General features: G+C 35.4%; 1 protein-coding gene across 1 annotated transcript in view; it reads left to right on the top strand.

Annotated features, from left to right (window-relative positions):
- The window catches only part of NCKAP1 (NCK associated protein 1), a 112,177-nt gene that overhangs the window by 65,711 nt on the left and 20,966 nt on the right, over window positions 1-25,500 (top strand). Inside the window, exons 16-23 of the mRNA XM_023212384.3 lie at window positions 5,897-6,042; window positions 8,461-8,593; window positions 10,992-11,111; window positions 13,862-14,001; window positions 14,871-15,002; window positions 18,177-18,395; window positions 18,584-18,714; window positions 18,993-19,090. Coding sequence (XP_023068152.1) covers window positions 5,897-6,042; window positions 8,461-8,593; window positions 10,992-11,111; window positions 13,862-14,001; window positions 14,871-15,002; window positions 18,177-18,395; window positions 18,584-18,714; window positions 18,993-19,090 — 1,119 coding nt within the window. The remainder of the gene's footprint in view (window positions 1-5,896; window positions 6,043-8,460; window positions 8,594-10,991; window positions 11,112-13,861; window positions 14,002-14,870; window positions 15,003-18,176; window positions 18,396-18,583; window positions 18,715-18,992; window positions 19,091-25,500) is intronic.

The raw sequence follows: 25,500 nt of genomic DNA, 5'->3' as shown, positions 1-25,500 counted from the left end.
GGGGAAAATATTCACAAAAACTATGAATGATCTGACTTTGATCACTGACCTTTGGTTTCAGGTAGATGTACAAGAATTGTTAGGTAAAAGCATATGGCCAGAGAGTGGTGAAGAGTTCTATAGATAACCAGTAGTGGTTGAGTAGAGCAGACAAGAAGAATAAGCCTGTGGGAGAATTTTAGTAGTGTACTTTGTGCCTTCGCTGGTGTCCTATTTAGTTTGGTTCTAAGGTTACTGCTTTTTTTATAGGTCACTTTCATCTTTCTCTGTCCTTTTCCTACTCTTGAGAATTCTCTCTGTATTTTTGTCATTCTTTTCTACTTCCTAAGTGATTTCATTCTGTTGTGTATTCCATCAGTCCCTTAAGCATTTTTAGTTGCTCTTTCAAATATCTTTTCTCCTCTGTCTTCTGATTTATTCAAGTTGTTCATATTCTTTTACTTAAACCTATTATTTTTTAGTAACATGTTTCTCCCCGCATTATTGTCAAGCAGTTAAATCATTATCTTGTTTTGTTGCCAATCATTTCTTCTGAATCTGTTTTCAAAATGTTATTTAAATTCTGATTTAATTTTTTTAATTTAAAATTTTTATGAATACATAATAGTTGTACATATTTATGGGGTACATGTGATTTTTTGATACAAGCATGAAGTGTATAATGAACAAATCTGGGTAGTGGGAATATTTCATCACCTTATACTTATCATCATATTGGAAACATTCCAGATCTACTCGTTATTTTGAAAGATGCAGTAAACTATTAACTATAGTTGCCCCATTGTGCTATACTGGTTCTTATTCCTCCTAACTGTACTTTTGTACCTATTAACCAGTCCTTCTTTATTCCCACTTCCCCCTTCCCTACTCAGCCTCTTATAACCATCATGCTCCTCTCTGCCTCCACGAGATCAATTTTTTTAGTGTCCACTTAGGAGTAAGAACATGTGACATTTGTTTTTCTGTGCCTGGCTTATTTCACTTAACATAATTTCCTCCAATTCCATCTGTGTTGTTGCAACAGACAGGATTTCATTCTTTTTTTTATGGCATAATAATATTCCATTGTGTATATTTTTACCATTTATCTATTGATAGACACTTGGGTTGGGTTTCATGTCTTGACAATTGTGAATATTGCTGCAATAAACATGGGAGTGCAAATACTTCTTCAGTATGTTGACTTCCTCTCTTTTGGATATATACCCAGCAGTGTGATTGATTGCTGAATCATATGGTAATTCTGTTTTTAAATTTTTGAGGAACCTCAGACGTACTGTTTTCAACAGGGGCTCTACTAATTCACATTCCAACCTGCAGTATATGAGAGTTCCCCTGTCTCCACATCCTCGTTAGCATTTATTTTCTGTTTTTTGATAATAGCCATTTTAACTGGGGTGAGATGATGTCTCATTGTGGTTTTAATTTGCATTTCTCTGATGGTGAGCACTTTAAAAGTTTATCTGTTGGCCACCTGTATGTCTTCTTTTGAGAAATGTCTGTTTAGAACTTTTGCCCATTTTTTCAATCAGATTTTTTTTTTTTTTTTTTTTTTGCTATTGAGCTGTTTGAGTTCCTTGTATATTCTGATTGTTAATGCCTTGTCTGTTGAATAGTTTGCAGATATTTTCTCTCATTCTATAGGTTGTCTCTTCACTGTTCTGATTGTTTCCTTCTTTGTTGTGGAGGAGTTTTTTAGCTTAATGTGATCCTATTTATCCATTTTTTGCTTTTGTTCCCTGTGGCTTTTGAGGTCTAACTCAAGAAATCTTTGACCAGACCAATATTCTGGCATTTTTCACCAGTGTTTTCTTCTAGTAGTGTCATAGTTTCAGGTCTTAAATTTAAGTCTTTAATTCATTTTGATTTGTTTTTTTATATGATGAGAGATAGAGGTCTAGTTTCATTCTTTTACATGTGAATATCCAGTTTTCTTAGCACAATTTATTGAAGAGACTGTCCTTTCCCCAGTGTATATTCTTGGCACTTTTGTTGGAAATGAGCTAATAGTAAATGCGTGGATTTATTTCTGGGTTCTGGGTTCCGTTTCATTGATATTTGTATCTGTTTTTATGCCAGCACCATACTGTTTTGATTACTATAGCTTTGTAGTAGATTTTGTGATGAGGTCGTGTGATTCCTCCTGCTTTGTACTTTTTGGATTGTACTTTTCAGTATTGATTTGACTCTTCTAGTTTTTTTGGTTGTTGTTTGTTCCATATGAATTTTAGGATTTATTTTTTATGTTTCTGTAAAGAATGTCATTGATATTTAGATAGGGATTTCATTGAATCTGTAGATCACTTTGGGTGGTATGTTTAGCAATATCAGTTCTTCCAGTTCATAAACATGAGGTGTCTTTTATCTCATTGTGTCTTCTTGAGTTTCCTTCTTCAATGTTTTGTAGCTTTCATTGTAGAGATCTTTCACTTTTTGGTGAAGTTTATTGGTAGGCTTTTTTTTTTTTTTTTTTTTGGTAGCTACTGTAAATGAGATTTCTTGATTTCTTTTTCAGCGTGTTTGCTATTGACACATGGAAATGCCTCTGATTTTTGTATGTTGAGTTTATGTCATGAAACTAAATTGGTTGATCAGTTTTAGTAGTGTTTTGGTAGAGTCGTTAGGTTTTTATAAATATAATATCATATTTTCTTCAGATAAGGACAATTTGATGACTTGTCTTCCAGTTCGGATGCTTTTTATTTATGTCTTTTGTTTGATTGCTTTGGCTAGGACTTCCAGTCCTGTGTTGAATAGAAGTGTTGAAAGCAGGCATCCTTGTATTGTTCCAAATCTCACAGGAAATGCTTTCACAGTTTTCCCCGATTCAGTGTGTTGCTAGCTGCGGGTTCATCATATATGGCCTTTATTGTTTTCTTCCATACCTAGTTTGTTAAGAGCTATGTTTTCTTCCATACCTAGTTTAAGAGTTTTTATTATGAAGAGATGTTGAATTTTATTGAATGCATTTTCAGCATCTTTTAAAATTATACAGTTTCGTCCTTATTCATGTGCATATGTTGAACCATCTTGTATTTATCTTACTGGATCATGATCTTTTTAGTGTGTTGTTGAATTCTGTGTGCTAGTATTTTGTTCAGCATTTTTGCATCTATGTTCGTAAGTGATGATGGCCTGTAGTTTCTTTTCCTGTAGTTTTGTGTCTTTGATTTTGTTATCAGGGTAATGCTGGCCTCATAGAATGAGTATTTGAAAGTATTCCTTCCTTCCCAATTATTTGGAATATTTTGAGTAGAATTGGTATTAGTTCTTTAAATATTTGCTGGAATTCAGCAGTGAAGCCATCAGGTCCTGGGCTTTTCTCTCACGGGAGACTTTTTATTACTGCTTCTATCTCATTACGTATTATTGGTCCTTTCAGGTTTTCTGTTTCTTCTTGGTAGGATGTATGTGTCTAGGAGTTTATCCATTTCATGTCAGTTCTCCAGTTCTTTGGCATATAGTTGCTCATAATCTCTAATCCTTGAAAGTTTTTGGTATCAGTTGAAATGTCTCCTTTTCCATTTCTGGTTTTTTTCAGGGGGAGGGGGGTCTTCTTTCTTTTTTTCTTACTTAATTTAGCTAAAGGTTTGTCCATTTTATTTTTCCAAAGAACTAACTTTTTATTTTGTTGATCTTTTGTATTCTTTTTAGTCTCGATTTTCTTTATTTCTTCTCTGATCTTTATTACTTATTTCCTTCTGCTAACTTTGGGTTTGGTTTGTTCTTACTTTTCTAGTTCTTTAAGTTACATTATTAGGTTATTTGGTCTTTCTACTTTATTAATATAAGTGTTTATTGCTATGAATTTTCCTCTTACTACTGCTTTTGCTGTATCCCATAGGTTTTGGTATATCGTGTTTCTATTTTTATTTCTTTCAATAAATTTTTTATTTCCTTAATTTCTACATTGTTCAGGAGCATATTGTTTAATTTCCATATGTTAGCTTCCGAAGTTCCTCTTGTTGATTTCTAGTTTTATTGCACTGTGGTCAGAGAAGATACTTGATATGATTTCAGTTTTTTTAATTTGTTGAACTTTGTTTTGTGGCCTAACATATGGTCTCTCCTGGAGAATATCCCATGTTCTGATGAGAAGAATAAATTCTGTTTTTTAAAAATGTGGGACAGTTAATGGAACTCTTTATTGAATTCATGGCCACAGCTATAGCTAATTCCTGTTTATACTCTAAAGCTGATAAATGGTAAGTAAAACTCCTTAGGCTTAGTTTGTGATAAATGTCAAGTATATTTTGTCATCAGAATATTGACATCATTCTTCCTCATTCCTTCTTCTTTTCTGGTAGACAAAAACAGCAAAATACAAAAGTCTTCTTTGTGATGTCACTGTCTCCTTGAATAGTAACATCATCCACCTATTGGCCCCTTGCCATGGTAGGGTTTGAGATTCAATTTTTATCCTACTTACAAGGTGACAATTTACTCTCTTACTATTTCATGGACGCTGGCAAGAAGATATGGAGCTCCTGGGTCAGCGACAAAAGACAAAAGACTTAATTCACTGCACAGAAAGCAGTATAGGCATCAGCATATATGCATTATTTCTGCTATTTCCCTAAGCTCTGCAGGTGTGGTACAGAGGAGCCAAAATGAATTCTGTGCATGCAGTCTGTTTGTGTTGCAGATAAGGAACACTTAAGTTTGAGGAACCTTCTATTTTATCATCAGCCATAAGCATACTTACTCTTTGTTCCAAGGGAGACATTACCTCATCCCTCAAATTTGATAGCTGCAAGTATAACCCTAAGAAATGGCCTAGATAATGAGTGGCTCAGGCCTTGCCTTCTTGACACACCCAGCAAGCTGTGTGGGAGCATGAGACCCATGCAGGAGTATCTCCCAATAGCCAAAATCCTGACCCTTATTTATAATTCTTCTACTTCCCACTACATCTAATTATTTCCCAGAGTAGACTCTTTTAAACTACCATTACTCAAAACCAGACCATCGTAATCCTGTCTTATTGCCACTACTGCCTTCTAATAGATTTCTGCTTCCTTTCCCTTCCCAGTCATGCTTCCCTATTTTCTCCACTATACAGAGTAATCTTTCTAAAACAAAAACTGGCCACCACACAGAACCCTTAGTGCTTCACTAAAAAGTTTAAATTCTTTAACATGGCATACAGGCTGTTCCCGATCTGGTTGAATCTCATGTTTTAGTATTTCCCTTCTCTTCTTTGCACTCAAACTCTAGTCATAACATTATTTATGCTGTAGGCACCCCTTCTATTCTTATTCACTGCCCTTCTGAAATGTCCCCTATCCATGGACATGATCTGCTTTTTGTGATTTGGTATCCCAGTTATATAATTTTTTTCTCCACAACCTATCTTAATGATTTTTGTTTAGTTCTTTCACTTTTTTGGCCAAACTACACCAATTTTTACTATCTTCAGTACTTTTCTAGAATGTGTCAAATTAATACAGTGTATTATATAATCCAGTGTTTAGTGAATCAGTATACTCTAAAACTTCATTGAATCAACATGTACAGTACTTACTTTTATCTGATTGCTTCCTGCATGTGTTTTGTCTCTTAAATTAGATTGAAGATTTCTTTTGGTATGGTTAATGTGACAGTTAATTGTTTTACACTTTTGATATTGTAATTTCAGTTCCTTTGAGGTTCAATATGAATGACTTTTATATTAGACACTGTTTTATGGACATTAGTATTTCAGTTAACTAAATAAATTCTTGATAGGAATTTCAAGGTAGGCTCACTACAGACAACTAACACAATAGATGTTACTATCAGTGTCACGGTAAATAGTTTAAGTATCTTTCAATGATGCTTTTCCCACCTATAAAATGACAAGTCCAAAGTCATTGATCTCTACCTAAACTACTTTTGTTTTTTCTGTATTTTATAGGCGTATACTAGTGTCTCTAAGGCTTCACTTGGCCTTGCAGATCACAGAGAACTTGGAAAGATGATGAATACAATAATTTTTCATACAAAAATGGTAGATTCCTTGGTGGAAATGTTGGTGGAAACATCAGATCTCTCAATATTTTGGTATGTTGTAATTTTCTCTAAATCTGGATTTGAAAGTTTTAGTATGTGAATATGTGTTTCTTGATTGTTTTTGTGTTAGCATAGTCCTTAAGGCAGTTCAGTAATAGACCCTTAAGAATAAAGGGAATAGTGAACTTTTATTAAAATGTGACAACAAAAAGAAGTTTAACCAAGTTGGGATTTTTATGTCTATTTTTAATTCTCTAAAAGAGCAACTTACTGATGTGACTTTTATTTCTTACATTTTTTTTGAGGAGTTGAAAACAGTCACTTCAAATTACCTTAAGGCCCTTCTTTGCATGATTAGATTAAAGGGAAAGAAATGTTGTGGATTAGGGTCAAATAGAGCAAGTATTAGAAATTAAATGCCTGGTAACTTCACTTCTATGATGTTAAATTAAAAATTAATATTAAGATGATATAGTGACCACTTTCTGCGTTGTGCTTCATTCTCCTCTTTGTCTATTATAGTCTTTTTGTTATACTTAGTTTATTTTTCTTCCCTCTCTTCTTCCCAGAAAATGTGGTCCTTAATGGCTATAATTTGTTTTGTTAGTGTCTATCATAGTAGTTATTTAATAAATCTTTGAATGAATAAGTCAACTTGGTTGTGATCAGATTAATAAATAGCGGGGTGACCAGGCATTCAGTGGCTCACGCCTATAATCCCAACACTTGGGAGGCCAAGGTGGGTGGATCACCTGAGGTCAGGAGTTTGAGACCAGCCTGGCCAACATAGTGAAACCCCATCTCTACTGAAAATACAAAAATTAGTCAGACATGGTGGTGCATGCCTGTAGTCCCAGCCACTTGGGAGGCTTGAAGCAGGAGAATCGCCTGAACCTGGGAGGCAGAGGTTGCAGTGAGCCGAGATCGTGCCACTGCACTCTAGCCTCGGTGACAGAGCGAGACTGTCTCAGAAATAAATAAATAAATAAACAAATAAATAAATAACAGTGGGGCTAGGATTCAAACTCAAGTATTCTCGCTCCAGAGCTGTATAATATCAACTCTATTTTCTGCGTCTTGGACCTTTTTTTTCCTTTAGGGAAGAGGACTGGAATAACCTAGTATGTCTCTTGATTTCTAAAATGCTGTAATGATCTCAGTGGATAGTGATAGTAGTTTCTATGTATTGGGTAGAGATCATCATGAAAAGCTTCTCACTGCATTGATTTTGGAAAATAATGTTATCTATGTTGATTTTGGCAGTTTGTTAGGAAGGCTTGAATTAGCAGTATTGCAGAAGAAATTCAAATTGCCGGGTAGAGAAAGCATGCCTCTTAAAGGAAATAATGAAACACATTAGGAAATATACTTTTTAGATTTAGACACATCATAGGTCAAATTTGCAAGAATTTTTAGGATTATTTGGAGCCTGCGACTACTGTCTGTCTGACACAAAGTCTACCTTAGGTAGAACATGGAACATTATATGTTTAGATATTTTTAGCTATGCAAAGGATCCTATTACAAAAGAAAAATACAACAATTAGAAAATCCTGTCCCCTTTCTTGGAACTAAAAGCACTTTGAATCATGTTTGAAATTTGTAATTTTCGGTCATACCTAGATTTTATTTATATTTTTTCACAATTGCATTCTATTTTTGCCTGTCACATCTAAAATAGAGAAATGTTTACTACTTCTGTTTGTCTTATTACTCTAACATATACAGTGTTTTATTGACTCACATTCTTTTACATTTAGATTTAACATCTTAAATGTGGATGCAAATTAAAACTGATGGCAGACTGGGTGCCATGGCTCACGCCCGTAATTTCAACACCATGAGAGGCTGAGATGGAGGATTGCTTGAGTTCAAGAGGTTAAGGATGCAGTGAACTGTGATTGTGCCACTGCACTCCAGCCTGGGCAACAAAGTGTCCCCCGTCTAAAAAAAAAAGTAAAAAAAAAAAAATTGATGGCATGTGATTATTTAATTGGCAATGTTTTTTTTCTTAGTGGTTCATAAAATAATATTTCTTTTTTTAAAAAAATAGAGACAAGGTTTCGCCACATTGCCCAGGCTGGTCTCAAACTCCTGGGCTCCAGTGATCCACCTGCCTCAGCCTCCCAAAGAGCTGGGGATTATAGGCATGAGCCACCACACTCGGCCATAATAGTGGTATTTTTTCCTATTTATAGTGACTTAGCTTTGATGAAATTTGATTACGTAAGGTGCCATAGATTATGGTTTATTATTTTTTAAAATGTTGTTAATGTTATATAAATAATATTTTTATTACTCTGGGATAATTACTGGTGTGTAAAAGATACTTTGGGGGAAAAATATTCTCTTCTTAAATCAGTGCTACCAGTTATCATTCATTCACTTGAATCAAATTAACTATAAGGTGCTATGTCAGAAAACTTACTTTAACTGTAAAAATTGTGATTCTGATTTTTGTTTATATAGTTTTTATAGTCGTGCTTTTGAGAAGATGTTTCAACAGTGTTTGGAGTTACCCTCTCAATCAAGATACTCAATTGCATTTCCACTACTTTGCACTCATTTTATGAGTTGCACGCATGAACTATGTCCAGAAGAGGTAATTACAGTATACTACTGTGAGTTATATGGTATGCAAAGTAAACTGGTTCAAACCTGTAGCCAACTAAATATTTGTAGTCGTAGTTACCTAACTTAGTTAGCTTCCCATCGAATACATCTCTTTGCAGAATCAGAAAAGTGCTTAAATAGATACATAGGTTTAATATGTATATGGATAAGTAAACATAAGTATAAGAACATATCATAAAGTCACTTGGAATTACCTTTTTTAAGATAAATGGTGGATCAGGTATTAATATCTGTGGAAAAGATTTATATAGTAATTTATTTTGTATACTTAATTTTCCTCTTTAACTGTCATGGAAAGGACTCAAAAATTAAATTTGTGGATTACTGAATAAACATAAACAAGTCAGAGAGATTCACTAACTTGTTATTACTAAATTGTTAATAAATATATTAAGCAAAATCCAGATTTGCTGTTATTTGTGGGATACATACATACATGCATGTGCATACACACACACAGTTGCAGAGTAATTGAACTGCTTGGTAGTTTTGTTGATGCCAAGTATCTGTGAAAAATGTACTCAGTGTTTCTTCTAATCTTTAAAGAAGAAATATTTTCTAAGTTTGATAAGAATGTAAAGATAAATAATGTATTTTTTATTGTAATTTAACTTAGTGTTTAGTCCCTTTTCGTAAAATTGCAGAACTTGTAGAAAAGAAACTTAGAGATAGCAGGAACATGGTCAGTTTCTTTAAGCATTAGACAACATCTGTTGCAGATTGTATGCCAGTACTCCAGGGGAAGACAACTTTGAGACAGAAGTTAGCTTACAGGAAGTTTATTAGGGAATACTTTTAGAATTTATACTTATGAGGATATTAATACCACCAATTTTAATACGTCTATAAATTTTTTAGATTTATTAGATTTTTTCTCCCAAACTTGACACCTGAGATGTATTAACTGTTTCCTCACCATCAAATTTCAATAAATTACCCATAAAAAGTCCTTCTAATTTTATTTATATGTCGTGTCTTGAATCCATCCTCTGCTTTCCATTGCTTTTGTAATTATTACAGTTCAGATTTACGATACTCTTCATATGTACTTTAAATGGAGTTCATCTTTTGCCTGGATTATCTAAGTGGTCTCTTTGCTTCTGCCGTTGTTCCCCTAAACTTTATTCTCAGCACCGTAGCCAAAGGCAGAGGTCAGATAATGAAGAGACTTGTAAGACATGTTAAACCTTAGTTTTTCTCCATCTAAGCATTTCTGAGCTATTGAAAGGGAGTAGTGAAGTCAGATTTGTATTTTAAAGAAGTTAGTGTCTGTAAAGAACAAATTTGAGCAGTCTTAATTCAGTATTCTTTTTCAGGGAAAATTAATAGCAGAAGATTTATGTCTTATCTTTCAGGAGTCAGAATTTGATTAAAAAAACACTAAGTGTTTATTAATTGAAATCTTTCCTAAGGTGAACCAATATTTAATTATGTCAGGTTGTAAATTTTGTTTTTGGTTTTACTTTCTATTAAAGTTTTACAGGGCATTTTAAATAAAATACGTTAGATATCATAATAGATCTAGGAAAAATTATTTTGTATGCTCAAGTATTTTTATATTATGTATTTTACATTTGATAGAAATACTCTATGTAAGCTCTACATATATGATTATGGAAGGTCAGGGCAGGAAAACTTTAAAAAATTTTTTTCTTTATAAAGTATTACAAATGTATAGTGCAAAAATTTACAGTGTTTTATACTCAACATTCCAGTTACCATAGATAAGAAAAAACCATCAAACGATTGCAACCCACTAAAACTAAAAGGAGAATCCTGTAGAGATGGATGCACGATCAGCTTTTTTGTTTTTTCTTCCTGGGAGCAATGGGGTTTGAGTTTAGAGATTTGAATGCCTTGGACTTTCTATTACCAAATTGATTTCTCATCATTTTATTTAAATATTTGAGCTCTTCTTTCCTGTTTACACAATTACGAAGTTGTGTCACAATTTATACATTTATAGAGACACAGATTTTAAATGAAATAAGATTGGAAACAGTACTCTAAATCTGTTTCCTTTCACATTATATGTTTACTATTTTAACATTTAAGAACTGGATATAGGACTTTGTGGAATTTGAAAATTAAATATATAGTTTTTCATGTTAAGCAAAATACTGATTTTTTAAGACTCCTCCCAATTATACATTGCTTTCATAATCACCAAATACTTTGTCATTTATGTTCAAATACAGTATAGTGAGTGAGTTGTTACAAGAGCCAAAAGCAATTTTTAACATCTCCCACCCCTTTTTCTTATTGCGGAATGTACCTTTAGCCTAATTTTCCATGTCTATTTAGAAGTCTTTTTAATTCAAAGTACTTTCTTTATGACTTGTATTATTATTATTCTGCCTTAACAGCGACATCATATTGGAGATCGCAGTCTTTCCTTATGTAATATGTTCCTAGATGAAATGGCCAAACAAGCTCGAAATCTGATCACTGATATTTGCACAGAACAGTGTACTCTTAGTGACCAGGTAATGATTTAAATGTTTCCAACAGATAGGAAATTTGTGTGTGAAGGCAAGAAAATGTGCTTTTAGCCAGTTTTACTTTCCGTTCTTTTTTTTTTTTTTTTTTTTTTTTTTGAGACGGAGTCTCGCTCTGTCGCCCAGGCTGAAGTGCAGTGGCCGGATCTCAGCTCACTGCAAGCTCCGTCTCCCGGGTTCACGCCATTCTCCTGCCTCAGCCTCCCCAGTAGCTGGGACTACAGGCGCCCGCCACCTCGCCCGGCTAGTTTTTTGTATTTTAGTAGAGACGGGGTTTCACCGTGTTAGCCAGGATGGTCTCGATCTCCTGACCTTGTGATCCGCCCATCTCGGCCTCCCAAAGTGCTGGGATTACAGGCTTGAGCCACCGCGCCCGGCCTACTTTCCGTTCTTTAGTTCCCACGCTGTTAGTAAACGTCATACCTCTGCTGTGAAACTCCATTAACAGGTATAATTTCTTAAATATAAACTTTTTGGCAAGACTCTGTGTACTGTTTGTGTTCTTCAATCAGGAGACATGTATTTTTTTGTGTGTGTGTAGTGTTAGCACCTGATTCTGCTATTTCATTGAAAGTTGCAAAAGAACTGGAATTAAGCATATTTGGTGATTTTCAATCCACTGATAATTCAGATTAAAGCTCAGATTGCCTCATCATTGGCTAGTAGGAGTCCTTATAGTCATTTGAGAGCTTTCTTGTTATCTGGTGTGACAAGATGTACCAGCATTTCTAGTAGCTCTGTCTCTTATGAAGGGTGTTATAAATATTCAACACTCTGGTCTCTTTAATGTTCTTGAAGTTGCAAATGTCCTTAGAAATTTTCATTTTAGGAAGGAACTCCTTTGTTACAATACAAATGCAAAGTAATTTCTTATGCATTTTTTCCCCAAATACCAATCCCATGGCTTTAGTTACTATCTAGGTATAATGACTAAATAACTTTCCTTGGCCCAGCACTGTCCAATGGAAATATTATGCAAACCACATATGTAATTTAAAATTTTGTAGTAGCCATACACAAAACTTAAAAGGAAACAGGTAAAACTAATTTTAAAAACATTGATTCAACCTGATATACCCCAAAATGTTATTATTTTAGCATGTAATCATACGAATGAAATATTGTATAGTTTTTATACTAAATCTTTGAAATCTGGTGTTTATCTTGTCTTACAACACAACTGAATTTGGACTGGGCACATTTCACATGTGGTTACTGTAATGTACAGTGAAGCTCTCCTTCTACCTAAAATGTTCTCATTTCTCATTTGCCTGCTTTGTTACCTGTCAAGTGAAATCAGTTATTTCTCACTTGTACCTGTGTTTTTTTTTTTTTTTTTTAATTATTGATCTTAACGATGTGTTAGGTAGAAAGCTCTGTGTCATGCTTGATTCCTGCTTCTCTCACACATCTAAGTTACTGAGTCCTTTCAATTTTATCTGAGAAGTCTGTCTCAGATCTGCCCATTAACTTTTTTTTTTATTACACTTGCCTATTTCTTATCCCTTTTTCATGCCTTGTCTGAACTATTTCTAGCAGCTCTGTTACAGTTTTCCTTTTTCAGTGTTTTCTTCTACCAGTATCAGAATTAGCCTTAGAAAACTCCTCATGGCCAGGCATGGTGGCTCACACTTGTAATCCCAGCACTTTGGGAGGCCAAGGCAGGCGGATCGCCTGAGGTCAGGAGTTTGAGACCAGCCTGGCCAACATGGCGAAACCCCATCTCTACTAAAACTACAAAAATAAAATTAGCTGGGTGTGGTGGCAGGCGCCTGTAATTCCAGCTGCTCAGGAGGCTGAGGCAGGACAACCCAGGAGGCAGAGGTTGCAGTGAGCCGAGATTGTGCCATTGCACTCCAGCCTGGGCAACAAGAGTGAAACTCCATCTCAAAAAAAATAATAATAACATAAAATATCTCCTATGCTGTGGCTGTTTTAAAAAATTGTTGGCCGGGCACAGTGGCTCACGCCTGTAATCCCAGCACTTTGGGAGGCCGAGGCGGGCGGATCACAAGGTCAGGAGATTGAGACCATCCTGACAAACACGGTGAAACCCTGTCTCTACTAAAAATACAAAAAAATTAGCCAGCTCCCAGCTTCTCGGGAGGCTGAGGCAGGAGAATGGTGTGAACCCGGGAGGCGACGGAGCTTACAGTGAGTGGAGATTGTGCCACTGCACTCCAGCCTGGGAGACAGAGCGAGACTCTGTCTCAAAAAAAAAAAAAAAAAAAAAAAATTGTTGCTGTCTTTTTGCCTGCAGTTTACGATCCAACCTCTAGCTTGGCATTCAAGGTCCTTCCTAATAGTTGAAATCTCTGTACTTTACCTTACACGCCATGCTCCACCACATAGTAGTTCTCACTACAGCTCTGAACCATCCTGTCTTTACATAGTTTTTTTTCAAAGGCCATTTAATCCTTCCAATGAAATGTTCTTTTTCATTCCTTGCTTGCCTGGTATGTTTTTACTTGTCTTTTTAATAGTAATTTAAATAAGCCTCTCTGAATTTCCTCTATGATATGTTTCTTCACACAAGATTTACCCGTTTCTGTTTTCCACCAAGCTATGTGCATTACCCAAGCTAGCTAAGCAAGCTCTATATCTCACTTACATTTCTGTCTTTTAATATTGCTGTGATATTTGCAACATAGCCTGGATTCAGCTAATGTTTGCTGAATAGTTAGTATGCTTTCATAGTAGTTGGTATAATGTAAGATTTCATTCTTCTCTAAATTTAGTTGCTGCCCAAGCATTGTGCCAAAACTATCAGTCAAGCAGTGAATAAGAAATCAAAAAAACAGACTGGTAAGAAAGGGGAACCTGAAAGGGAAAAACCAGGTGTTGAGAGCATGAGGAAAAACAGGCTGGTTGTGACCAAGTAAGTGTCCACTTACATTATACCTTTTTGTTCCAGGTAAAATATTTATTTCATTTTTTTTAATGACATTAGTCCTGAGGAAATGCTAATAATTGTATAGTCTTCATTTTCCAGCCATTTTAAAAAATCTTTCTGAGCTTCATTAACCTGTTAGTTGCTTATTTCATCTCAAAATACAGATTTTGGCCTTTAGAAGAAAATTTATGTAATAGGTGATATTTGTCTTTTTATACTAAGTACTGAAGGCCAATTATATGTTTAAAAAAATTTCTGTGGTACATTATAAGCAATCTGTAATTTTTAATTTATTTAAAATCAGATAACTGAGACTTTATTTTGGCATGTTTGTGATATATTAGAACATACCCAATGTCATTATTAGAAAACAGAAATAACAGACCAGGTAGCATTCAGGGATCTTTGTTTGCTTGCTTAATTATTTGGAGGGGAGGTGTAGGTGGGTAATAACTGGGTAAATATTTTTTGTTTATAGTATAGTTCCTACTTTCTTGCTACATTGAGCAAGCCATTGCCCTTTTATAGACAACTTTCCTTCTCTTATAACAAAAAGTACTGCAGGAATTGGAAGTAATTATGTTTATGAGTGCAGAATAAGCTCTAACTATTGTACATTAAGTCAGTATAGTCATTACTACCTAAAGGTAGAAACAAATGATGCCATCTTGAGAATATTGCTCTTATATGTTATAACCTTAAAGATTTTGAGCTTTCTCAGTTTAGTAGATCAAAAAATCAATTCTGTAAGCATTATCTCCAAATAAGATTGATATATTTATAAAATTAATTTTTTATTGCCTATGATGACATGTTGAATATTTTACTTAACTGTTTATTCATGTTTTTTTCAGCCTTGATAAATTGCACACTGCACTTTCTGAGTTATGCTTCTCTATAAATTATGTACCAAACATGGTGGTTTGGGAACATACCTTTACCCCACGAGAATATTTGACTTCTCATCTGGAAATACGCTTTACCAAGTAAGAAAAAATATTAACTGTTTTTGTTTGTTGACTCAGTAATGAGTTTGTTATTTAATTATTAATGACTGCAGTGTTTTATAAGGAAAAGCATCAGTAGAACTGGATTAGTGTTAAGAATAATGAACTAGGCTGGGCACGGTGGCTCATGCCTGTAATCCCAGCACTTTGGAAGGCTGAGGTGGGCAGATCACGAAGTCAGGAGATCGAAACCATCCTGGCTAACATGGTGAAACCCCATCTCTACTAAAAATACAAAAAATTAGCTGGGCATGGTGACAGGCACCTGTAGTCCCAGCTACTCAGGAGGCTGAGGCAGGAGAATGATGTGAACCCGGGACACAGAGCTTGCAGTGAGATCGCACCACTGCACTCCAGCCTGTGCCACAAAGCGAGACTCCGTCTCAAAAAAAAAAAGAAGAATGAACTGGGAAGTGCAAAGAATAGTGAATTGAAAATAACTTATGATACCTAGATTCTTTTCTCATACCTATTAGTATTAACTAGGGACACCAGGCAAGCCAGCTAATATCTCTGAGTCATAGCTTCCTTATATACAAAGTGAGAAGATTGTAGCAAATCAATGTATTTCAGCTTGCAGGTGGCAACCCAACAGAGTCATGAAATCAGTTTATTAGGTTGTAGTCAAAGTTTAGAGAAAGAAGCGGGAGGGAAAGAAAGGACAAGAGGAAGAAAATAATAGGAAAAAAAACAGTACACTGTATGTATTAAATATGTATATTGCTTCGTGAAATGTTTCAGTTATATATATGCATGTTCATACATATATGCATGAAATGTTCAGTTACATATATGCAATGTTAAGATGCATGTCTTGCAGTAGGTCACAGTAAGATGTTTGAAAACCTGAGGTCTAGATGAACCCTTACATGTTTTCTGAATTCACATGTTGCTGTTAAATAAGCCAGTAGAATTCCAGATTCTTGAATTTTCAATTCTAATTGGAATTTCCTAAGTTATATATGAATATATATATATGTATGTATATGAAATAGTGCATTGATAAGTCAGAAACCTTTCAACTTTATAGATATTGTTTTAACCTTTTTCTAAAGTTACCTACTTATTTATTAATATTTATTCACGAAAATTTTTATTTATTTGAGAATTTTTTTCTTCGAGGCCTTGAAGCAATTTATAAAACAAAATTTTGTCAAAGAGTTTTCAAAGTTTCTGTAGTCATTAACAGGTGGTAGTTGTATTTGCACTATATACTTAACAATTGTGTTAAATACTGTCGGTAATAATGAGATAAAGATAGAACTGTAGCTGGTGAGATATACTAAAAGAATTAGAGAACAGAATATGACAGTATATACATTAGCAGTAAGTTGAGTGTTAAATTATCAGTTGACTTGAGAAGGGTCTGGCGATGAACTGTGTTTTGTTCTCCTTAGTAAGTCAGGCATCCTGACAGTAAAACCCGGAATGCCCTAGAACTTAGACTAGAGGGACATTGTGCCTGGTGGTGTTTATTATTCTCAAGTGGATTAGAGGTGGGAGATTGGTGGGTGGAAGGTAAGGTTCAGTTTACAGCTCCCTTGTTTTCCTTGTAAACAGTCTGCTTTGTTAATCCACAGAGAAGCAATTTCTCTTCTTTTTTTTAACCAAACATCTACTTAGTGATTAGGATCAAGGCAAAGGGAACAGCTTGTTTACCGTGGAAAGATATATTTATTTTATTTTATTTTATTTATTTTGAGACGGAGTTTTGTTCTTTTGTCCAGGCTGGAGTGCAGTGGCACAATCTCGGCTCACTGCAGCCTCCGCCTCCCGAGTTCAAGCAATTCTCCTGCCTCAGCCTCCCGAGTAGCTGGGACTACAGGCATGTGACACCACGCCTGGCTAATTGTTGTATTTTTAGTAGAAACGGGGTTTAGCCATATTGGCCAGCCAGATAGCTTGTGAATATTAGTGGGTTGGTTTTTGTCAATCACCTGAGCACAGTCTTAGGACTTAGGGATTATACACTAGGATAACAGTTTTCGTCTTGAGTTGGCTCTTCTTGGCCTGTTTCTAGTGATGGGATTTGTCAGTTGTCTTTTAAGGATTTATCCCTTACAAATACAAGTCTAAGATCTTTACAGATCTAATGCTCAGGGAATTTTAAAGAAAGTGAAATTGGGATGGCCAGTGTAGGATAAGATCATTTAGGGAAATATTTTCAAAATTTGTGTTTGCTTTTTATTCTTATACAGTTTCTTGAGATATAAACAGAACTGTGTTTTATGTGCTATGAGTGATTAAAGAAAATAAAGTTGTTTGTTGCATTATTTTGTTTGACTGTCATATACAGTTTGTTGAGAGGCAGCACTAAGTCAGGCAGATCTGCGGTCAAATCCTAGTCATAACCACTTCCTAATAAAACCTTATCAATTTATGTGAATCCTGAGCTTTATTTTTTTTCCTCTGAGAAATATAGTGATAAGTACATTGTAGGTTTATTAAATGTGAGGATTGTAGGTAATTTATGTAAAGTCTTAAAAACTACTGGCACCTAACAGCGTCAAATAAATTAAAGCTGTAGACTAAATAGTTAATTGTCCTTGCTACAAACAACTTACCATGTTAAAGCAATTTGTAAAACCCTCTATACTTAAATCATTTTTGTTACTGATATTCTTAGAATGTTTTTAATCATTTGTATTCACATTTCATTGTAGCTTTTAAGTTTTATTTTTATTTTTATTATTTTTTTTAAGAGTCTCGCTCTGTTGCCCAGGCTGGAGTGCAGTGGCACAATCTCAGCTCACTGCAACCTCTGCCTGCTGGATTCAAGCAGTTCTCCTGCCTCAGCCTCCCAAGTAGCCGGGATTACAGGTGTGCACCAGGCCCAGCTAATTTTTGTATTTTTAGTGGAGACAAGGTTTCGCCATGTTGGCCAGGGTGGTCTCAAACTCCTGACTTCAAGTGATCTGCCCACCTCAGCCTCCCAAAATGCTGGGATTACAAGTGAGAGCCACGACGCCTGGCCTTCATTCTTTTTCTATGTTGTTTCCTGGGAAGATAATGACAGTAATTTCACACTTTGTAATTGTTTTTAAAGTTAATTTTATTGCTTGTTTAATATTAGATAACAGTAGGTTGAGTGGTTTATTTTACATTAATGGAAAAGTCAGAGGCTTTTCTTATTCTTCTACCCCTTCTCCCCAGGTCAATTGTTGGGATGACTATGTATAATCAAGCCACACAGGAAATTGCAAAACCTTCAGAACTTCTAACAAGTGTAAGAGCATACATGACTGTACTCCAGTCAATAGAAAACTATGTGCAGATTGATATTACAAGAGTATTTAATAATGTGCTTCTTCAACAAACACAACATTTAGACAGTCATGGAGAGCCAACCATTACAAGTCTATACACAAATTGGTAAGGAATGCATTTAGAAATTTGTAGTAACGGAAAGTTTGTAATGAACTACTTAGGAAAATTTATTTTTTGTGAATAAATACTCACTCATATTGTCAGTCAACTTAAAATTATATGCAGGAATGTATATCATAATACATTCTGAATTAAGCAGTTTCTTCCAGTTATAAGTTTACATTTCTCCTTAGGTATTTGGAAACTTTGTTACGACAAGTCAGCAATGGCCATATAGCATATTTTCCTGCAATGAAAGCATTTGTGAACTTACCTACAGAAAATGAATTAACATTCAATGCAGAGGAATATTCTGACATATCAGGTGAATAATACTATACCACAGTTTAGAGAATGAAGAAAACTTAATTCTTTTGCTAGTGTCTTGATTCTTTTGACTTTTGATTCTGTTTTGACTGTTTCATTCAATTATATGCATAACTGCATATTGTATCTTAGAATTACTTTTGTATTCTTTCTTTCATTCTAGAGACTTTTATCAGGATTTTACATTAGTTTTTATAATGAGATGTTGTATTGTGTTAATGTTCATTTTCTTAAAGTATTTGTCAGAAGTATAAAATTAAGTACATTTTCTTTCAGAAATGAGGTCATTATCAGAACTACTAGGCCCATATGGTATGAAGTTTCTAAGTGAAAGCCTTATGTGGCATATTTCATCACAAGTTGCTGAACTTAAGGTAATATAGTCTTTATTAATTTTAGCTTTTAAATATTAATTCCTGAAAAACATTTTAGGGATATGAGCAGCAAGCCTACAATGTTAATTATTTTAATCCAACATGAAAGTAATAATATGAAAATGAAATTAAATAGCTAGCAGGGCCTTTTTATGGCATCTTACTTTAGAGTTCTCTATTTTGCAGGTAGGAAAATGGAAAGCCAAAAGAGGTGAATTGACTTGGTAAAGGGGACAGAACCTCAGGGTCTTTGGCTTGTGGTCAAGCCTTCATAGTATTGTATCATGATGTTCTCTTTGAAATACCAGGTTCAAAATTCTAGCCAGAGTTAAAAATTTGTTCACATTTGGAGTTTGAATGTATTTGCTTTCCGTAGATTATAATACAAACATTATTAGGCTTATTGTTTTTTCTTAAGTAATTATCTTATGCCCTCTAAATTGGATGAAAAATGCCTTTAGAATGCTTAATGTTTCAGTAAAGATGTAAAGAAACGGAAGCAACAGCATTTTAAATACCTTTTTTTAGCCTTTTAGAAATATCCTAGAGCTAAGGTGATTTATATTGAATGAATCTTTATATATAACTATGTAGTTTTTGAAAGAATTTGAACTTAGGCCACCAAAACTTTTGAACTTATGAGCAGAATAGAGAAGTCATGTTTTAAAGTAAACATTTTCTTTATAAAAGTTTTTTGGTGGTTACTTGCATCTCTGTTTTTTAGTTCTTTTTTTTTTTCTTTTTGAGATGGAATCTCACTCTGTTGCCCAGGCTGGAGTACAGTGGCACGATCTCATCTCACTGCAACTTCTGCCTCCAAAGTAGCTGGGACTACAGGCACATGCCACCAAGCCTGGCTTATCTTTGTATTTTTAGTAGAGACAGTGTTTCACCGTGTTGGTCAGGCTGGTCTTGAACTCCTGACCTCAAGTGATCTACCCACCTCGGCCTCCCAAAGTGTTGGGATTACAGGCACGAGCCACCATACCTGGCCAGTTTTTAGTTTGTTAAAAAATGATGGACAGGTACTGGTAAGTAGCCTAGAGTTCAGTTGTAGCACATAGAGTTCTAAATGTGGTAATCTGATTTACTGAAAATGGAGCAAATATATAGAACAATTTCCACAAACAATAGTATTTTGCTGAGTGAATAAATAGCAAGAGTCAGTGTGACTAAAAGCTTAGTATAGTCAAAGATTTAAAAAGGAGAGGCAATATTACCCATTGGTTAAGAACTCAAGCTTTCGGCCAGGCACGGTGGCTCATGCCTGTAGTCCAGCACTTTGGGAGGCCGAGGTGGGCTTATTGCCTGAGGTTAGGAGTTCAAGACCAGCCTGGCCAACATGGTGAAATCCCATCTCTACTGAAAATACAAAAATTAGCTGGATGTGGTGGCGGGCGCTTGTAATCCCAGCTACTAGGGAGGCTGAAGCAGGAGAATCACGGGTGAACCCAGGAGGCGGAGGTTGCGGTAAGCTGAGATCACACCACTGCTCTCAAGCATACATGACAGAGACTCAGATTCACAAAAAAAAAAAAAAAAAGAACTCAAGCTTTAAAGTTAGGCTTTCCTGAATTTCAGACCTATCAATCACTTACAAGCTTTGATTTCAGTCAAATGTTTAAGCTTTTACTTTGACAATTTTATGAGATCATCATGCATGTCAAGCTTTTAGGTACTCAGCATAATGTCTCTTATTTTAGTATTGATCGTATCATTATCCTCTCATTATTATTATTTTTTATTGTTGTTGAGACGGAGTCTCGCTCTGTCACCTAGGCTGGAGTACAGTGGCCGGATCTCAGCTCACTGCAAGCTCCGCCTCCCGGGTTCCCGCCATTCTCCTGCCTCAGCCTCCTGAATAGCTGGGACTACAGGTGCCCGCCACCTCGCCCGGCTAGATTTTTGTATTTTGTTAGTAGAGACGGGGTTTCACTATGTTAGCCAGGATGGTCTCGATCTCCTGACCTTGTGATCCGCCCATCTCGGTCTCCCAAAGTGCTGGGATTACAGGCTTGAGCCACCGCGCCCGGCCTATCCTCTCATTATTTTTAAAGTTTTCTGCAATTATTGTATAAAAGTAAACTTTTAGATGCCTTAAAATATAAAGTTTATAAACTTCATGTGGTTGTAAATATACAAACATTGAAATGCTAGTCTTGGTTCTTTACAAGCAGTATCATTCTTAGTAGACTGATTCTCCTGTAAATACATAATTTTTTTTCTATCCTACTGTTCTCAAATAACCAATTCCTCATCTCCAATTTTTTTCTTGTGTTCCTTCAGTATGAGATGATAGAAGAATTATGACTCCGAAATTTTACTTTAGCCATTTTTTATTTCAGACTGAATAAACTAGGCACTTCTAGAATTATCTGTATTATTTTTTGCTTTTTTGTTATTTAATTTGATGGATACAGTATCATGGTACAGTAATAAAAATTAGCCTATTTTGAGTCTCTCTGAATTCATTTATATGAACATTTCCTTAACAGTACTGCAAGGATCTGGCCTTCTGCTTTTCCTTCCTCCTCAACTCCCCTGGCCTGACTGGCCTGCTTGCTGTTGTGTCATTTCAGACTACCCTTCACTAAGACATGGTCATAACTTGCCTGTTCGTGACGTTCATGTATTTTTCAAATGTCACCGTATCAGAATGTCCTTCCTGACCAAACTTTCTAAAATAGCAAACGGTACTTTTTATTCTCTTCAGTCAGCTGTATGTGTATCTTAATTGTGACCTTTCATGCCATGTATTTGTTTATGTCACGCTCACTAGAGTATAAATGCAGTTCTAAACTCTGTTAAAACCTTGTTGCAGACCTCACACATAGTAGGCACTTAGTAAATATTTGTTGGATGCAAAAATAAAAATAGCTAGCTTTGTTTGTTTATTTGTTTGAGACAGAGTCTTGCTGTGTCACCGAGGCTGGAGTGCAGTGGTGTGATCATGACTCACTGCCAGCTCGGCTCCCCTGGGCTCAAGCAATTCTGTCACCTCAGCCTCCTGAGTAGCTGGGACTACAGGCGTGTGCCACCAAGTCTGGCTGATTTTTTGTAGAGACAGGGTTTTGCCTTATTCCCGAGCTGGTCTCTTAACTCCTGGGCTCAAATGGTTCACCCACCTCAGCCTCAGAGTGCTGGGATTACAGGCACAAGCCACTGTGCCTGGCCCCAGCTTTCTTAATAATTTTATTCCAGGGCTTTTCTAAGATCTTCACCTATCTTATTAACTCCTTTACATTTTTAAAAGAGGTGTTTTCTTTATTCTACAAATTAGGAAAGTGAGGCCAAGAAGGATTAAATAACTTGTGCAAGCTCACATTTTAGTAAGTGGCGAAACCGAAATTTTAACTCAGTCTGTCTAGCACCAGAGATTATGCTAATACCATGCTACACTGCCTGTAGAACTGAGAGGGATCTCAGCAGTCATCTAACCTACTCTTATCTGATGAAGGAGCACATGTTACATTTTTCTAGGTGTATTATCTGGTCTTTTTGAAAATGAGGCCATCTTATCAATTACTGTACATCTCTAGTTTATGTTGTTTAGTATCTAAGTAGTAATTTTTTATTGGTCCTCATTCTTACATCAAGAGGCAGCGATTGCCTTTGACAAGATCACCCTTCACATATTTAAAAACTGCTTCCCTTCATGTGTCATCTTTCTCTTCCCCGTGTGGAAAATATTCATATTCAGTCTCTTTGCCATCTTTGTCACTCCTTCCTCTGTACAAACTCTGGTTTTTTTGTGTCACTCTTAGAGAATAGTGCCCTGAACCAATAATGAGTTTCAGTTAAGGTCTAGTAAGTGAGGGTACATTTATCTATTCTGGATACTGTACTTCCTCATAAAATTTAAGATAGCATGAACACATTTGGTAGGTATACTGTTTTCACAATCAACTTGCAATCAGATGAATTTTCTCTTTTTTTCACTTATGCTAACCTTAAACCATGGCTTTCCACATCTTATATTTTGTGAAGTTTTTAGACCTGAGTGTATGCTTTGTAGTTTTTCTTAGTAAAGTTTATCTTGTTAGGTATTGTCCGTTATTCTAGGGTCTTTTTTTGAGTACAGATTTTATCCTAGTCTTTTAACAATTATTTTATAAACTTAACTGTTTTAGCCTTGTCTCTAAGTATGAATGTTATCAAATATATTCTCATTCTTGAGAAGAAATGGAAGGTGCTTATGTTTTAACATTTCTCTCCCATGTGTTGGAGTGGCTCTATTCTCTCTTTCTCAGATATTATTAAAATTTAAAGTTAGGGGAATGTGGAACTACTGTAAACAATGTTGACTTTCTAAATATCCTTAACCAAGATGGTTACGGATGTTAAAACATTTTTTCTTGAAAACTTTTGATGTTAGCTTTCTGGTAATCTCCTGTGTGATTTTTTTCTTACTTGACTTTTCATTTTACCTTCATAATAACTTCCATATTTTATTAGATTTAATATTGTAGTAATTATGATTATGTTTTGGTATTTGTTTTTACTTTTTTGCTTCTCAAATACTAAATCCTGACTTATTTAAGGATTGTGTTTTTCAAAAGGCTTCCTATGAAATATTTATATTTTTAATATTGTGCCTTCATCATTTAGTTCTTCAAAACAAGGTTAGTTGTAAGGATTCCATTTTCTGGAATTGTATAATGTTTTATAGTGATTTTGTTTGAGATCTCTCCTAATAACCTCAAGATGTAATCCAGATTGTTTAGTATTCAACTGCTTGTGTATTAAGAACTTGAGAAGGTGTTTATTTGTGACTTTGTTTTCTCAGCCTCTGTGTATAGAGGCATACTCCATATGTATTCTTGTATCTTATTACATAAGAAATCCTACAGATCATAATGATGTTTCATATAGATAAATTCAGTGTGTTGTATTGAAATAAATCTCTAAAAGTTACTCTGTCAGTGATGATTTTAATTTTTTTAGTGTCCTATAAAATTTCCTTAGAATAACCTAATTTTTGAAATTACAGAAGCAAAACAACTTACAGATTTTTGCTTCCAGTATTGGTAGTCTAGGTAATTCAGACCACCTTATTTCCAAAGAACAACTTAAAAAGCTGGAGATACATAGATATATCTATAAAAGAATCTTCTTTAAAGAAGAACTAAAAAGATAGTTAAGTATTTCTAGGCTAATGCCAAGGACAACCTGTGAAATCAAAGATGTAAGCCCAGCTTTGGAAGCCACTTTTCACCCAGGTACGTGTACTGAAGCAGAAGTAACATTTGGAAAACTAAGCTGAATTCTGGTGGCCTTGTGGGACAAGGGTGTCAGTAGTCAAAAACCTAGAGCAACGCCTTCTCAAAGAAGAGTGTGGGAAGTCTGCATAATTTCTCCCCAACCCTCTTTACATAGACACTCCGAAGGGTTAGACCTTCAGGGTAAGGGTGAACTGGAAATGAGTCACCCCTCCCCGGGATTTGCAGCCCTGTTTATGTTGTATGCTTTGTCTAAGGCATCTCAAGCCTTGGACCTGGATTAATGTGGTCCTAGGTTAGTAGTGCCCCAATGTACTTAGCAGAAGCTAACACAAATCTTCTCTGGAGAAAGATATCGTCATCCTAGGCTTCAGATGATTCGTGCAAATAGTTCATGAAGCACATGACCTTCAGCTGAAGAGTGGAGGTCTTTTGGAGATTAGTGCAGGGTGGAGATAGGAGGTTTTATATATCTGGCAGGCTGCCATGATTAAGTCATTGTCTTGTTTTCAGCTTCAAGCCTTCCTTTCTGTGCCATTGCCTTCAATTTCTGATATATTCCTCCCTCTTGAGGTATGATTTAACTTGCTTCTACATTGTGTCTCCATTATAAGAACTTGCTAATCATATTTCTCACCTCTCCTTATTCTTTGCTCTAGTTTCCGTCTTCCAGAAACGTGTTGACTTTTCTCGTTTGATCTTGTTTTTTCTGCTGTTTCCTTTTTTTTTTTTTTTTTTTTGATAGGTTTATGCCTTATTTTTTTACCTCTGACTTGAGTGGATTTCTGAAAGGAGCAGTTTTAGACATTTAAAATTCTCTACATTTAATCAGCACTTCTACATAGTTTACCTACTTGTTTGAGCGTTTTTTTTTTTTTTTCTTTCCAACTTCTATTTTACGTTCAGCAGGTGCATATGCAGGTTTGTTACATGGGCTAATGACATGTCACAGGTTTGGCATACAGATTATTTTGTCACCTTTTTTTTTTTTTGAGACAGAATCTTGCTCTGTCACCCAGGCTTGGATTGCAGTGGCGCGATCTCGGCTCTCTGCAAGCTCTGCCTCCTGGGTTCATGCCATTCTCCTGCCTCAGCCTCCTGAGTAGCTGAGACTACAGGTACCCACCACCATGACTGGCTAATTTTTTGTATTTTTTAGTAGAGATGGGGTTTCACTGTGTTAGCCAGGAT

Source organism: Piliocolobus tephrosceles, chromosome 11 (assembly GCF_002776525.5).
Source record: "Piliocolobus tephrosceles isolate RC106 chromosome 11, ASM277652v3, whole genome shotgun sequence".
Taxonomy (NCBI): domain Eukaryota; kingdom Metazoa; phylum Chordata; class Mammalia; order Primates; family Cercopithecidae; genus Piliocolobus; species Piliocolobus tephrosceles.
Note: the sequence above shows the minus strand (reverse complement) of the source record. Positions and strands in the feature narration are given on the sequence as shown.